Source organism: Myotis daubentonii, chromosome 4 (assembly GCF_963259705.1).
Source record: "Myotis daubentonii chromosome 4, mMyoDau2.1, whole genome shotgun sequence".
Lineage (NCBI taxonomy): Eukaryota > Metazoa > Chordata > Mammalia > Chiroptera > Vespertilionidae > Myotis > Myotis daubentonii.
In genome coordinates this window covers 33,190,397-33,204,717 of record NC_081843.1, presented here as the reverse complement: position 1 = coordinate 33,204,717, position 14,321 = coordinate 33,190,397, and the positions used below count along the sequence as shown (strand labels likewise).

The 14,321-nt window shown below is 57.4% G+C and overlaps 1 protein-coding gene across 1 annotated transcript in view; it reads left to right on the top strand.

The window, feature by feature from the left end:
• Nucleotides 1-13,669, top strand: part of ELN (elastin) — a 32,315-nt gene extending 18,646 nt beyond the window's left edge. The window contains exons 19-37 of the mRNA XM_059693449.1: nt 277-453; nt 1,410-1,463; nt 1,955-2,092; nt 2,320-2,361; nt 2,785-2,907; nt 3,744-3,800; nt 4,850-4,951; nt 5,035-5,094; nt 5,645-5,782; nt 6,319-6,357; nt 7,999-8,079; nt 8,163-8,222; nt 8,481-8,582; nt 9,237-9,275; nt 9,484-9,537; nt 9,904-9,945; nt 10,332-10,373; nt 10,951-11,001; nt 12,422-13,669. Coding sequence (XP_059549432.1) covers nt 277-453; nt 1,410-1,463; nt 1,955-2,092; nt 2,320-2,361; nt 2,785-2,907; nt 3,744-3,800; nt 4,850-4,951; nt 5,035-5,094; nt 5,645-5,782; nt 6,319-6,357; nt 7,999-8,079; nt 8,163-8,222; nt 8,481-8,582; nt 9,237-9,275; nt 9,484-9,537; nt 9,904-9,945; nt 10,332-10,373; nt 10,951-11,001; nt 12,422-12,465 — 1,445 coding nt within the window. The 3' untranslated portion in view covers nt 12,466-13,669. The remainder of the gene's footprint in view (nt 1-276; nt 454-1,409; nt 1,464-1,954; nt 2,093-2,319; nt 2,362-2,784; nt 2,908-3,743; nt 3,801-4,849; nt 4,952-5,034; nt 5,095-5,644; nt 5,783-6,318; nt 6,358-7,998; nt 8,080-8,162; nt 8,223-8,480; nt 8,583-9,236; nt 9,276-9,483; nt 9,538-9,903; nt 9,946-10,331; nt 10,374-10,950; nt 11,002-12,421) is intronic.
• Nucleotides 13,670-14,321: the final 652 nt, after the last annotated feature.

Here is a 14,321-nt window from a genome sequence, read left to right as displayed (position 1 = left end):
GGAGCATCTGGCTCCTCCCACCCCCCTCCCAAAGCCAACCCATAGCTACTGCACCACCTGCCTGGGTGCTAGTGGTATGCTCTGAATTTGCTTTAGACATAGACCATGTTCTTCCCACCCACAGACCCAAACCCTTAAAACTCCAAAGGCAATGTCAGCCCACCTGGGATCCTGGACTCAGGACCTGCCACCCCCACAGCTCCCCAGAACCATGCCCTTATAGGCCCTTTAAGGTTCCCACAGGGTTTAGGCCAGAATAATTCTTTCCTTCCACAGGAGCTGCTGGAGGCTTGGTACCTGGTGGCCCAGGAGTTGGAGTCCCTGGTGTTGGAGTCCCTGGTGTTGGGGGAATCCCAGGTGTTGGGATCCCAGGTGTTGGAGGAGTCCCAGGTGTTGGAATCCCAGGTGTTGGAGGAGTCCCAGGTGTTGGGATCCCAGGTGTTGGAGTCCCAGGTATTGTGGGTGGACCAAGTAAGCTGGGCTGTGTGTGTATGTGTGTGTGTGTGTTGTAAGAGAGAAATACTGACACTATTGCCAAGACTTTTGGATTCTCCCTAACACTTCACTTATCTATCCTCTTCTCCCATACCTTAACCATGACTCATCTTCTCTCCCTTGGGCTATAACAACCTCCAGCATCATCTTCTCCCACTCACCTTCTCATTGCCAGTGTGCTCCTGAGGGAAGGAACCATGTCTTTTTCATCTCTATGTCCCCAGTCCTTAGATGAATAGATAGATGCTCAGTAAGTGGTGAATAGATGGGTGGGTGGATGGATGGATGGATGGGCAGATGGACAGCTGGGTATGTGGGTGAATGGCCATGTGGATAAGTAGAGGTTGAAGGATAAGAGGATGAATGGACAGAAAAAAAGGATGAATGAATAGATACATGGGTAAAATGGTGGATGAAGGGATGAATGAGTAGATGGAAAGACAGATGGAAGAGTAGATGAGGGACTAAATAAGTGAATAAAGTGATAAATGGATGGGTGGGTGGATGGATGGATGGTGGATGAGCACATAGTTGGATGAGCAGACGAATAAATGCGTGGGTGAGAGGCAAATGCAAAATGGATGGTTAGATATATGAATAGATGAATGGGTAGATGAGTGAATAAATGGATGGTCAGATGGGTTCATGGATGGACAGAGAGATAAGTGGTTGTATTGAAGTCTAAGGATAGATAGGCAAATGGACAGACACGTGGGTAGATAAGTAGGTGGGTGAATGAGTGGTTAAGTACACAGAGGACTAGATGGAGATGTGACTGGGTAGACAGATAACTAAACATCCATTGGGTTGGCTTGATAGAGAGAAAGGAGATAGACTGGACAGATGGGTGGATATATATTGACCATCTTTCTTCCATTCTCTCCTGATCATCTGTGTCCCCTTGGTCTCTCCAGGGGCTGTGTCACCAGCCGCAGCTGCTAAAGCAGCCGCCAAAGCAGCCAAATATGGTGAGTGTGTTGATAGCTCTGCCCCACCCTGTTCTGGCCAGAGAAAGGGGATGACTTGCCCCGGGTTACACAGCAGGTCACTGGCTGAGCTGGACCTGCTGGGCCCCAGGATGAGGCCATGAGGCTGAGTGATAGGAGAGTTGTAGTATGGCAGTGGGGACAGTGTCCCGCCCCTCCCCACCCCAGCCAGGACCCCCCTCACAGGAGCCCAAGTCTGGCTGGGGAAATGGGACCTGCCCACCCTCTCTCCATAACCAACAGGGCCCGATCCCAATCAGAGAAGAGAGGGGCTGCAGAAATGCTGGGAGAGGGTTTCAATAAAGGTTTCCTGGAAAAGGCTGCTGGGGGCCCAGGCATTCTATGGTTTCCTGTCCTTCAAGGACCAGACTTGAGGGGGGCTTGCTCCTACTCTCCTAGTCCACTAGCACCCCCAGGGCCCCCCCAGCCTCTCTCACTGATCTCTTTTTCTATCCATTCTCCTCTCTCTGCAGGGGGCAGAGCCGGAGTGGGAGTTGGTGCTGGGGGCTTTCCAGGCTACGGCGGTCTTGGAGCTGGAGTTGGTGGTCTTGGAGCTGGAGTCGGTGGTCTTGGAGCTGGAGTCGGAGGTGTCCCTGGAGCTGGCATTTCCCGTGAGCCCTAGTTCCACCTGGGGAAACAGGGCGAAGGCATGGGGGCTTCTCTTCTGTAGAGCTTGAGGGGGTGGGGGAGTGTTGATTAGGCTGCACGTGCTCAGGGAGGCATTGGGGAGTGTGCAGGGAGGGCCTGCAGCGCCTGTCAGGGTAGGAGAGCAGTCAGCACAGCCCCACTGAAATCCAGCCAGGTTTCTGAGGGTCTCTCTCTCTCTCTTTCTCCATAACTGCAGCCCAGGCAGCCGCAGCCGCCAAGGCAGCTAAGTATGGTAAGTGCCCTGGCCCTGCCTGCCCCCATGCCCAGGGCAGTGTCCTTCCCTCCTGGGCAGCACCGTCCCCTCCTCTCAGAGCCTGGACCCCAGCCCTGCTCTGCCCTGGGGCCCAGGCTCTGAGCTCAGAGCAGTTCTCCAGCATGAGGACAAAGCAAGCTCGCGCTCAGGCCTCCAGGGCTGAAATGGCCTGGGCCAAGATCAGGAGCCCCTGACCCCATCTTCCCAAGCCACGCTGAACTTGCCTGCCCTTTTCAATTGCCCAATCCTTGGGGTTCCTGGTGCCCAGCTTATCACCCCACCCCAAACCAGCAAGTTGAAGGTGCTCACCACAGCCATTCTGTTCCCCACCCCACCTTCACCCTCTGCTCCCTCAAGGAGGGGAGCTTCGGGGGGCAGCGCTGATGGTCTTCACTACTCTAGGTGCTGGAGGAGCAGGAGGCCTGGGCGGGCTGGTGCCAGGTGCCAGAGGCATTGTACCAGGTGTGCCGGGCATCGGAGGGGTGCCAGGCATCGGAGGGGTGCCGGGCATCGGAGGGGTGCCAGGTGAGCTGTGTTCCCAACCCAGAGATGGGTTTGGTTTGCCTCGTGGAAGGGCCCCTGGAGTGGACCCAGGTCAAGGGCACCATTTTATAGATGGCAAGACTGAGCCCAGAGCTGGGGAGGAGGAAAAGCAATGCCCCCTAGTGTGGAGGGCAGACCTTTTACGGGATTCCAGTCTGCTGAACAACCTGGCAAGTCCCTCCCTCGGGGATGTCAGCCGGCTGGGTGCTGGAGCTCTGCCCTGTCAGGGCTGGGTGGCCTCCCTTACTTTAGGGTCCTTTCTGTCCCTGCTCAGGTGGAAGGGCCTATGTCACCCTTTGGTTCCCCTGCACTCTTTCTCCTCCACCAATCAGAGGCCAAAGGGAAGAAATGAAGAGTTACAATGAGATTAAGTTATAACCTTCCTCGGGTTTTTTGCCCACCGGATTTCTATTTTCCTTCTTTCTGGGGGGAAATTCCCCCTTTGAGTTTCTCTCCAAAATGAGACATTTCCTCCAATAGTTTTAAAAATTAACATCGCCTTTAGCAGAAAGCTGCACAAATCCTTTAACAGAGGTTTGGAGACAGTTGGCCAGCCACCGCTTCAGGCTCCCACCACCATAGTCCGAGCTAGACTGTCACAGTCCCCGAGCTGCTTGCAGGGAAGGGGCATGTCCAGGGCGGCTAGCGGGCCATCCTCACAGCAGGCCTGGAACCCTTCCTCCTCTGGCTCCAGCGTAAGGAGGCAGCACAGAGCACAGCACGGGTCTTCTGGAGCATCCCTGGAGCTGTGGGGGTTGGGGGAGAGTGAGGAGGGGTGCAGGGAGCCCCTCCCCAGCCCCTTCTCTTTACCTCTCCAGGAGCTGGAACCCCAGCAGCTGCAGCCGCCAAAGCAGCTGCCAAAGCTGCTCAATATGGTATGTGTCCCGCCCCGACTCTGTTCCCAGCGCGCATCTTACAGCACCGCTCTCCTGTCCTCTGTTCTGGGGTCTGGCAGCCCCGCAGCTCACATTCTCGCTGTGGGCCTTTGACCCATCTGGCCACTTTCAGGTGTGGGTCAAGTCTCTGATTAGGAAAGCAAAGCGAGAACAGGCCCTGGTGAGACCTCAGAACCAACCTCCGCACTCTTCCCAAAGCCCCTACTGCCCCAATCTAGCTGGGCCGCCCCCATTCTGGACCTCAAGCTGGTTCCTCTGGGTGCCCACCACCCTCCGTGGCAGTATTTCTTGCTCCCTGACAAGGTTCTCCATTTCTCCATAGATCTGAGGGCCACCCTGGCAGCCCCAAACACCCCCACCTTCCTGAACATAGCCAATGGCAGTAGCCCCACCTTAGAGCTTAAATGTCTACCAGGCCTGGGCCAGGGCATTTACACGCCTTGGCTTCAGGGACCGGTGGGCAGCAAGATTCAGATCAGAAAATCTAGAGCTGTCTAGGCCAGAGAAATCTTAATTTTAGGTCCACTGACCCCCCCAAACTCACATATGACAAACAACCCCTTTTTAGATAAAGCTGCCATTTGCTGAAGCAATCCTTACAGCAACTTTGTGAAGTTGGTAGCATCATTCCCATTTTAGAGATGTGGAAACTGAGGTTCTCAGGGCTTACGTAACTTGCTCACAGTTACACAGCTAAATGGTGGCTGAGCTAAGCTTTGAACTCGTGTCTGCCTGTCTTGTAGAGCACCCTTGACCACATAGCTCTGCTTTCACCATCCTCAGAAGTCTCAAACAGGTCCTTGTCCCTCCAAAGGTTAAGAACTCCTGACCCTACACATGCCTCATATTAGGGACAAGGAAGCTGAGACACATAAAGAGAAGATGACTTGCCCAAAGTCCACAGCAACCTGTGCCCTAGCGGGGATGAAAGCCCAAGGCTCCTGATTCCCAGCTCGCTGCTCTTTCCATTGGCTTCTGTCCTCCTTGGTTGAGACTGGGTTAAGGATTAGTTCTTCTCACTCTTGTAGGGTTAGGCCCTGGCGCTGGCGTTGGCGGGGTTCCCGGCCTTGGCGTTTTCCCCGGTGCTGGAGGGGTTCCTGGTCTTGGCATTGGCCCCGGCGGCGTTACAGGTAAGTTGTGTGAGAAAGTGGGCCTGAGGAGCCTCTGAATCCTCCGTGGCTGACACCCTGACACACCCTCCCTCTCCATCCAGGAGCAGGGACCCCGGGTGCCGCCAAATCTGCTGCTCAGTTGGCCGCCAAAGCCCAGCTCCGTGAGTGCCCCGCCTGGCTTTCCCTCCTCACCCCACCAAGCGCAGGCTGGCCCAGCCTGACCCAGGCTGGAGCTGGGCCCCACAATATGCAGGCTCTCAGGTCCATTGCAGGCTGGGAGGTCCCCACGGCAGCAGACAAGGGGTTGGAAAAGCAGATTTAGCAAAGGAGAGACCCAGGTTCCAATCCTGGGCCCCACACGAGCTGAGTGACCTCTGAGTTTCCTGTCCTCGGGCATGACATGTGGGTGCTGATGGCGCCTGCTGCAGAAGGTTGTTGGGAGAATTAAATGAGTTCATCCAGAGGGAAGAGTGGAGGTTGGGCTGGAAAGGAAAGCGGTGTAGTGAGTGTGAAGCCCTGAATGCCAGCGGGGGGAGGGGCTGGACATGGTGGTCAGCGGGAGCTCTCGGAAGGCCATTCTGGTGGCAGCACAGAGGGTGGATTAAGGGGTCTGGCCCCTTCTCTCGGGGCCTGTCTCGGTTCCCGGGCAGGACACCCCACAGGGGCATGCTTCCTGCCTGCTGTCACCATCCCACTGCCCATCTTTCCCAGGGGCTGCCGCTGGCCTTCCTGCTGGCGTTCCCGGATTTGGAGCTGGTGCTGGCGTTCCTGGGTTTGGAGCTGGTGCTGGCGTTCCTGGCTTTGGAGCTGGTGCTGGTGTTCCTGGCTTTGGGGCAGGTGCGGGTGCAGGTGAGAGGCCTTCTAGCCTGGGCAGAAATGACCCCTGAGCTCAGAGCAGGGAGACTGTATGCTCCCTCCCAGCACATCCCCCAGCACCTCATCGAAGGGCTCATAGTGAATTCCCCATTAGGTTCTCCTGAGCAGTCAGATGACTAGGGTAACAGATGGGGGGCAGGCGAGGCGGGAAGCCCCAGGCTGCATGGGTGGGCCCACCTGGCTCGCCCCCAGCAGTATGCTGTGGCCACTAGGAGCTCCAGTTTCTCGCCTGGTGGCTACCGAGCCTGAAGGGGCTGGGAGGGGCCGAGGGAAGGAGGAGGCACAGTCCAGCCCTCAAGTGCTCCCAGACCAGACTGGCAGAGACATGGTTAGTGACCGGAGATCTACCCAGGCAGGTGAGCTCCTGGCTGGGGAGCCACAGCTTCAGGGCTTTGAGAGGAGCAAAGAAGGCCAAGGAAGGCAGGGAGGGCTCCCAGGAGGAAGCAGTACCCCCCAGCACAGAGCTCAGCTGCTGACCACCCCACATTTCCTTTTTCCTTTCTCTGCAGTACCCGGATCCTTGGCTGCTGCTAAGGCAGCCAAATATGGTGAGTGCCCCCACACTGGTCACCACGGTTGGTTCCACTGCTGCCCCACCATCCCTGCTGCACTGGTCACCCATCTCCCCTCCCTCCGGGCCAGGGCCCCATGCCCGGCGCCTGCAGCACAGGGCTGGGATGGTCAGGGTGGAAAAAGGCAGTTTCTAGGACACATTCATGACAGCTTAGGAGACCTGGCTCCTGCCCACGAAATGCCTATCGAGCCTCCAGCCCTGGGACAACCAAAGAGGCCCCTCACATTTCCGGCCTCCCTGGGCGCAAGTCCACCTTGGTGAAAACCGTGGTCCCCAGGGGCCCCCCTGGCCCTCAGTTTTATGGGTCCAGGGCAGGGTTGCTGTCAGCGAGGCAGTTTCTGCCTCCTGGCCAGCAGAGCCCCGGCCCCCGCCCACCTCCCAGTCAGCATGACTGCGCTGCCACGAGCCACGAAGACGTGGCAGACAAGCCTGCCCCTCCACTTGGCGTTCAGCAGCCCGGGCTGGCCAGACCCACACTGTCTGTGGCCCCTGAATTCTTGGCCTTCTGAGAGCCAGGCCAGGGCCTCTGCCAGGGAAACACCAATCAGCCCGGCCAGTCCACTTGGGGCCAGTTTCCACTCGGAAAATCCCGGTCTCCTCAGTCCCACCCCTGGCGGGCCTGGTGACCCACAAGCCTTCTCCGGTTCCTTGCTGGCTGCTCTGCCAGCCGGAGTCGAGCGCATTTTGCCAGGGAAACAAAGAAGCTAAGGGGACAGGCTCCAAAGCCACTTCCTGCCTGTGGCACCTTGAGCATATTGCTTAGCCTCTGCTGCGTCTCAATTTTCTCATCTGCAAAGTGGGGATGACAATAGTCCCCACCTTTCCTGTTGCAATGAATAATAAGCAGGCTAATCTGTGAGAAGCACGGAGAACTGTGAAACTCCTGCTGCTGCTGCTATTCGTAGCAGCTCTGCTCGGGACAACAGTTCAAAACTCAGGGCACATTCCCCGATGGTGCGCTCTTTTACTCTCCAAACACCTGTAGGGTGAGTGGGGTAAGGATCATCATCTCCTTTAGGGAGAGGTGGCAGCTCAGAGAGGCACTAATGAGTGGAGAAAGCAGGATTGGAACCCAGGACTGTCAGTACCTGAGACTAGTCTTCCCTCCTCTGCAGCTTGTGGCCACCTGTGGCTCCAGGGCTAGCCCAGGGGGAACGAGAAAAGATGGTAGGCCAAGGCCCAAGGAAGCTCGCTCTTTTCTTTCTTTTTTTTTTTAAAAATAGAATTTTATTGATTTCAGAGAAGAAGGGAGAGGGAGAGAGAGAGAGAAAAGTATCAATGATGAGAGAGAATCATCAATTAGCTGCCTCCTGCATGGCCCCTATTGGGGACCGAGCCCACAACCTGGGCATGTGCCCCGACCAGGAATCAAACCGTGACCTCCCAGTTCAAAGGTCGTCATTGAACCACTGAGCTACACTGGCCGGGCAAGGAAGCTCACTCTTGACTGATTGGTCAGGGACATGGGCCCAGGTGTCTGGGAATGGACTTCTGTCCAGTGCTCCTTCCACTGGGCCACATGGCCTCGACCACCCGTCTGCTTGGCTAATGCCCCTGGGTCAGGGAGACCCTGTCCTTCAGAAATGGGGGACTGACCCTCTGCCCCTCTCCTCAGGAGCAGGAGGGCCTGGGGGCCTTGGCGGGGTTGGAGGCCTTGGTGGTCTTGGTGGAGCAGGTGTCCCAGGCGGTGTGGCAGGTGAGTTGAACCCCAGGACGGCTGGGCAGGGAGGGAGACGGACCCGTGGAGAATTGCTCCCTGAGCTCCCTCTGTGTCCTCAGGAGCCGGACCTGCTGCCTTGGCTGCTGCCGCCAAGGCTGCTGCCAAAGCTGGCCAATACGGTGAGCGCTGTGTAGAGGTGGGGGCTGCCAACAGTCCCCAGGGTTTGGGGGGCCTCAGACCATGCACTGTGGAGCACTATTCCCTGCCCCGCCCCTGGGCCCTCAGGGGCATTGTCTCCCCGGGGCCCAGCCACCTCCTGGCCCCACAGCATCCACAAAGGCTCTGGAAGCTCAGGCTCCACCTGGGGACTGGGAGGAAAACGTCAGCTCTTCACAGGCGAGCGGCAGGGGTCTCGCCGATGGGGTTTTAACACCCAGCTCTCTCCGCAGGCCTCGGGGGAGCCGGTGGACTCGGAGCTGGCGGGCTCGGAGCTGGAGGACTGGGACTTGGAGGTGTCCCAGGGGCTGGGGGCTTTGGAGGTAAGAGGCTGCTCTAGAATCTATTAGTTTATTGTGAGTGAATGAGTGTGTGTGTGTGTGTGTGTGTGTGTGTGTGTGTGTGTGAGAGAGAGAGAGAGAGAGAGAGAGAGAGAGAGAGAGAGAGAGAGGAGAGAGGGCTTCCCATTTGCCACATCTTGCTCACTCAGGGCTGTGGTGGGCCTGCCCCTTCTCTGGCTCCTCTGGCGTTTCGAGGGGCCTGAGCGAGCAGGAGCGAGGGCTGCTTCTCCCTCTCCCTCTCCTCTTCTTCGACCCACATGACCACAACCAGTGGGAGTTCGTTAGGGTCATGATGGTCATGCCCACTTGCTGGGGAAAAAACCAAAGCTTGGACAGAATTACTTTTCCAAAGTCTCTGCCATCCTGGCCGTTCTTGTGTTGACATGTCACTCTTTCTTGGGTCGTCATTGTATCTCCCTACCTAAACCCGCCTGAAGTCTCTTCCTGTGTGCGCCACAAGACTGGACACACAGTAGGTGTTTAATAAAGACTTTCGGAAAGTTGGATAAAGGAGGGGTGGAGGGACGGCAGAAGGATGAGTCGGTGGGCAGATGGTAAACAGTGAACAGGTCAGAAGGGGGACATGACTGGGAGGGAAGGGATATTTCTGGGCTCTCATGCACCCCATCTCCCCAGGTGTGTCCCCAGCTGCAGCTGCTAAAGCAGCCAAATATGGTAAGTGGCTCCCTGCTGCCCTCCTCCTGCCCAGGCCTGTAGGCTGCTAATACGCCCCATCCTGACCATCCCATCTCACCCACTCAGGCCTCAATCCTGCTCAGTCCTAACGGCCTGACCGGGATCTCCCTGACCCCAGAACCCAGAGGGGAGGCTCATGACTCCTTAGACTGTACCTTGTCGCAAACCCCATCTGCCCTCTTCTCAGGTGCCGCTGGCCTTGGAGGCGTCCTAGGAGCTGCCAGGCCATTCCCAGGTGCAGGTAGGGCCATCTCTGCTGTGCAACCCTGGGGCTGCAGCTAGCACAAGGCCACAAGGTGGAGGGGAGAGGGAGAGGACAGAGGGGAGAGGGGAGAGGGGAGAGAATAGAGGGGAGAGGGGACAGTCCAGGAAAGGAAACATCCTGGGCAGAGGGGCAGGCCTCAGTGTCAGGGGCACCATGGGTCTCGGGCACCAGGATGGCAAGCTGAGGCAATGGGGTCCCACACCAGGATGCGAGGCAGGGACAAGGTTTGTGAAGAAAACCACTCTGGCCATGGAGAAGGGGAGGGGGGTAGTGCGCAGAGAGAAAGAGGGGGCGAGGCTGGAGTGGGGCCTGCCCCATGCCAACCCCAAGTCCCTCCTGCAGGAGTTGGAAGACCTGGCTTCGGATTGTCTCCTATTTTCCCAGGTATGCCCGGCTTCCTACCCTGTGCCCTGTGCTGCAGCTCTGGCCCCAAGCCTTCCCCTCCCCTGCTTCATCTCCTGCTCAGGAGGGCTAGGTCAAGCCCCAGGAGGGGTGCCCTATCCTCAGGTTACACCGCGCTGGGCTCCCCTTTATTCTTCTCTTCCCCCCTTGCAAGGCCAGGGAGCATCAGCTTTTCTGAAACACCAGTTCCAAATGGGGTAAACTGAGGTTCATAGAGTACCAGGGACTGACCCAAGGTCACACAGTGAGTGAGGCAGAGCCAGGCTCCCAAGCCCAGAACCTGGCCCCTCTCAAGCGAGGCCCATGCTGCCAGGAGGCCTTGCAACTCCCAGAAGCGGCACACTCACCGCCCCTCTCCCGTGTTGCAGGTGGCGGAGCCGGAGTCGGGGCTGGGGGCCTGGGAGTTGGCGGTGAGTCTGCAAGAAGAAGGAGGGGCCCCACTTCAAGCAATGCTCTGAGCTCCTCTCCTGGGGTGGAGGGGGGAAGAGTCCTGTTGAGGGAGTGGCTAGTATGACCACAACCCTTGGCTGGGCCTCTGGTGTGGGACTTGAGGGGAATCACAGAAGCTGACAGTTCAGCCCTGGGGTGTGGGGATAGGAGGCAAGGATTCTGACTCCTAGAGCTCCCAGCCTGGCATTTGACTAGGTCCCAGGACTGAGACAGGGACCTGGGTCACCCTGGAGCTTGGGGTCTAAGTGCTGAGACTGACAAGCTCCCACAGAAAAAGAAAGAAACTGTAAGGGAAGAGCAAGGTCCATCAAGCAGGCAGCCAGGGGGGTCAAAACCTCTCTGATACCAGCATGTTAGCTGGCAAGGCTGGGGTCTGGCTATGGTGGGAGGAGGCACCCTCCTAGCTGCTCAGACCTCTATATGCAGGATATGATCCGCAAGGCCTTCAGAACCTGCGGTGATAGGATCGAGGCCCTCTATGGTGAGAGAGGCGGGAAAGCCTGGTCCCCTCCCCAATCCCTACCTCTCCTCCCACAGGCAAACCTCCCAAGCCCTATGGAGGTGCCCTGGGAGCTCTAGGGTACCAAGGTGAGTGGAGCAAGGAAGACAGCATGGAAGGAGGGGCAGAGACGAGGCAGAGGCTGGGGGCCATCAGTCTGGGAGAGGGGGGAGCACGTTTGGACTAAGCCTGGCAGCAGTGGGGAGGCTGGAGGAGCTGCACAGCTCACCCATCCCTTCTGCCTCCAACACAGCTGATCAGAGCTGGGAGTAGGCCGAGGACGCTCCATACTCACCCAGCCTGGCCTGGCCTAGCAGTCCCTGCCTCCCTGCTGCCCACATGACCCCCCGCCCCCCACCCACTTTCAGGAAGGAGCCAAGAGAAAGAGAAGGGAGAGGAGGGGGGGAAGAACTCAGAGGAGCAGACACAGAGGGAGAAAATGGATGAGATGGTGGGAGCCATAGGGGTAGGGAAATCTGAAGGGTGGGCAGGGTGCCCAGGCTGGGCAGAGTGGGCAGAGGCCACTACCTGGCACCGAGCCACACCCTTGCTCACAAATGCACACAGGCTGCTGGAAGTGTGTGGGGTGGGTCCTGACCACCCCCTCCCAAGCTCCTCCCAACAATGCCCAAGGGAGACCCAAAGAAGCCGCAGCTCCACCCCTACGATTGCTCAGGCTGTGGATTCCCTTCCACCACCACCACCCCCTCCCGCCTGCCCCCGCCTGCTTCCCGCTACACAGATGAGGCAGCTGAGGCAAGGCCAGGGCTGGGAGAGGCTGAGGCAAGGCCAGCCTGGCCCTTTCCAGGGTGCCTAGTGGTGCCTGTGGCCATGGCATAGCCCCTTGCTTTCCAAGCACCCTGGATGAGCTTCGCACAGACGCCTGTCCCCGCCCCACTTGGCTTCTCACTGCCACCAGGTGGCGGTAACAAGCCATGTCTATCTCCCACAGGGGTAGGAGCTGCTCCAGCCCTCCAACCAGAAAATGGTGTCTTGATGATTAGAAACAAGGTTTCCCAATCAGACCCTCCCCGGAAGAGGGCAGGGGTTCTGGGGTGCCGTCCCAAGTTAGCCACTGACTGTGGATGAGTAAGGCTCTCACTCTCTCTGGGCCTCAGTTTACTTATTTGAGACACTGGAATGTTTGTCACACTATCTCCCTTGTTGGGGGGTGCTCTGAGTCACTCACTAAAGGCTTCCCAGATGGAGTGGATTCAGAGTATAGAGACCTTGCCCAGGCCCAGTGTTTCCCAGACCTGGACCCGTGGCCTGGCCTCTTCCCTTCTCTGAGACTCGGTTTCATCAACCACATCTGGAGCCCTGATCCCACTCACCTGTCCAGTGGGAGTTTGTACGATGAGTTTGGCCTGGGGTGGAGCCCAGGCTTCTGGAGGCTTCTTGGAGCCTCTGTTCCCCACGGTGATGATGCTGGAGTTGGTCAGTGGGCAGTGGGCGTGAGCAGCAACAGGGAGGGGCCAGGCTAACCTCGTGTGTGCCCCTCCCACCCAGGTGGAGCCTGCCTGGGGAAATCCTGTGGCCGGAAGAGAAAGTGAGCTTCCCAGGACCCCTGACTCACGACCTCATCAACGTTGGTGCTACTGCTTGGTGGAGAATGTAAACCCTTTGTGACCCTCCCCACTACGCCCCCTCCTACGTCCCCACCTCTGGAGGGGACAGGGCTGGCCGGGCGGACTTGGAAATCCACAGGACAAGGAAACAAGAGAACGGTGGCCAAGTGGGCCCTGGGAAGCCCCTACTTCAGAGGCGAGGGGTGGGTGGGCTTGGCCCCCTGCCCCCTCCCCCTTCCCACCCGGGAGCTCCCCCTCCATACACTCTCCATCTCCAGGGGAACTCGGTGCTAAGTGCTGGTGCTTTCATCTTCCCAGGGGAGGGAGGAGGGAAGGGCAGCCCCTCTGGAAGCCCCCTCCCTGGGGCTCCTCTGAAAATGGTGCAGACACTTCCTGGGCAGTCCCACCTCCCCCTGCCCACCAGGACCCACCCCTGGCTGCGGTCCAGTTGGTACCCAAGCATCACAAACCTCAAGCTGGATTCGGTCACACCATCTCTTGGCCCCGTTGGCTCCCTTTTCCTCCACCAATCACTGTTCCCCATATCTGGGGCACCTCAGATCAGAAGAACCCCAATGGGAATAGCCCTCTTTCTCTTGTGGAATTCATCCGCCCATCTGTCCATCCACCATCCATCCATCCATCCATCCTTCCTTGCCCTCAGTTGTCCACCTGGCACCACTAGCTGGCTGGGCACCCCAACCATCAACCTGGTTAACCTGTATGGCAGCATGTGCCCGGCCTTTGCCCCACCACACACACCCCTACAAAGGGGCCCAGGGTGTGAGGGGCTGTGCCAGCTGGGGCGGCAGGAATCCCCTCCCTAACCTGGGTCCCCCCATGCAGTACTGTATCCCCCATCCCTCCCTCGAGCCACTGTACTTCACAGCATCTCCCACCCCTGCCCCGCCCATCTCTTTGTGTCTCGCTGTGATAGATCAATAAATATTTTATTTTTTGTCCTGGATATTTGGGGATTATTTTTGATTGTTGATGTTTTCTCTTGATTTTATTTTTGTGATTAATTGAAAAAAAAATTTTTTTTCTGATCTGGGGAGCTATATCCCCAGAAGAAAATTCATTTTAATCACTTTGGTATAACTCTGGATGAAACACACATTTTTTAAAATAAGAAAAGAGGATTAACTGCTTCAAAAAAGACTAATAAATGAAAATATTTTAAAGGAAACTGTGTCTTGGCCTCCTTTGTTAATCCCCTCGTCTGCCGTCGGCTCCAAGCCCAGATAGGGCACAGGGCTCGGCCTTGGGAAACCTCCACTGTCCAAGGTGTATTTGGGGGGCTGCTCACCAGAATCCTCTGCTGTTGGCTTCCGAGGTTTGATCCTTCTCCAAGTTCAGATTGTCCTTTAACAATTAAAACCCCTTTGTAGGGGAAACAGGGCCAGCCAGTCCCCGCCTCAACACTCCCCTCCCTTCCCCCCCCCCAACACACACACACACACACACACACACACACACACACACACACACACACGCCTGCCCATGGTGGGTCTCCTCTGGAGGTGGGCCGTCCCCAGCCCTTGCCCCATAGAACTAAGATGAGCGCAGGGACTGGTGGCAGCCTCTGAGCACTGAGGGTGCAGCTGGAGGGGAGGGGTAAACAAAAGTGACCCTTCGATCCAGACCAAACCCTTGGCCTTGGTGAACAGCAGTGCAGAAAGGAGAAAACGGTCCTACCTACGAAAACTAGAAGACGTGTTTTCCTCCGAAACATCCCCTCTCACACATGGCCAAGTAAGGTACCACTTCACTTTCTTATAAAACATAACAGCCCTGCCCAGTTTGGCTCCATGGATAGAGCGTCAACCTGTAGACTGAAG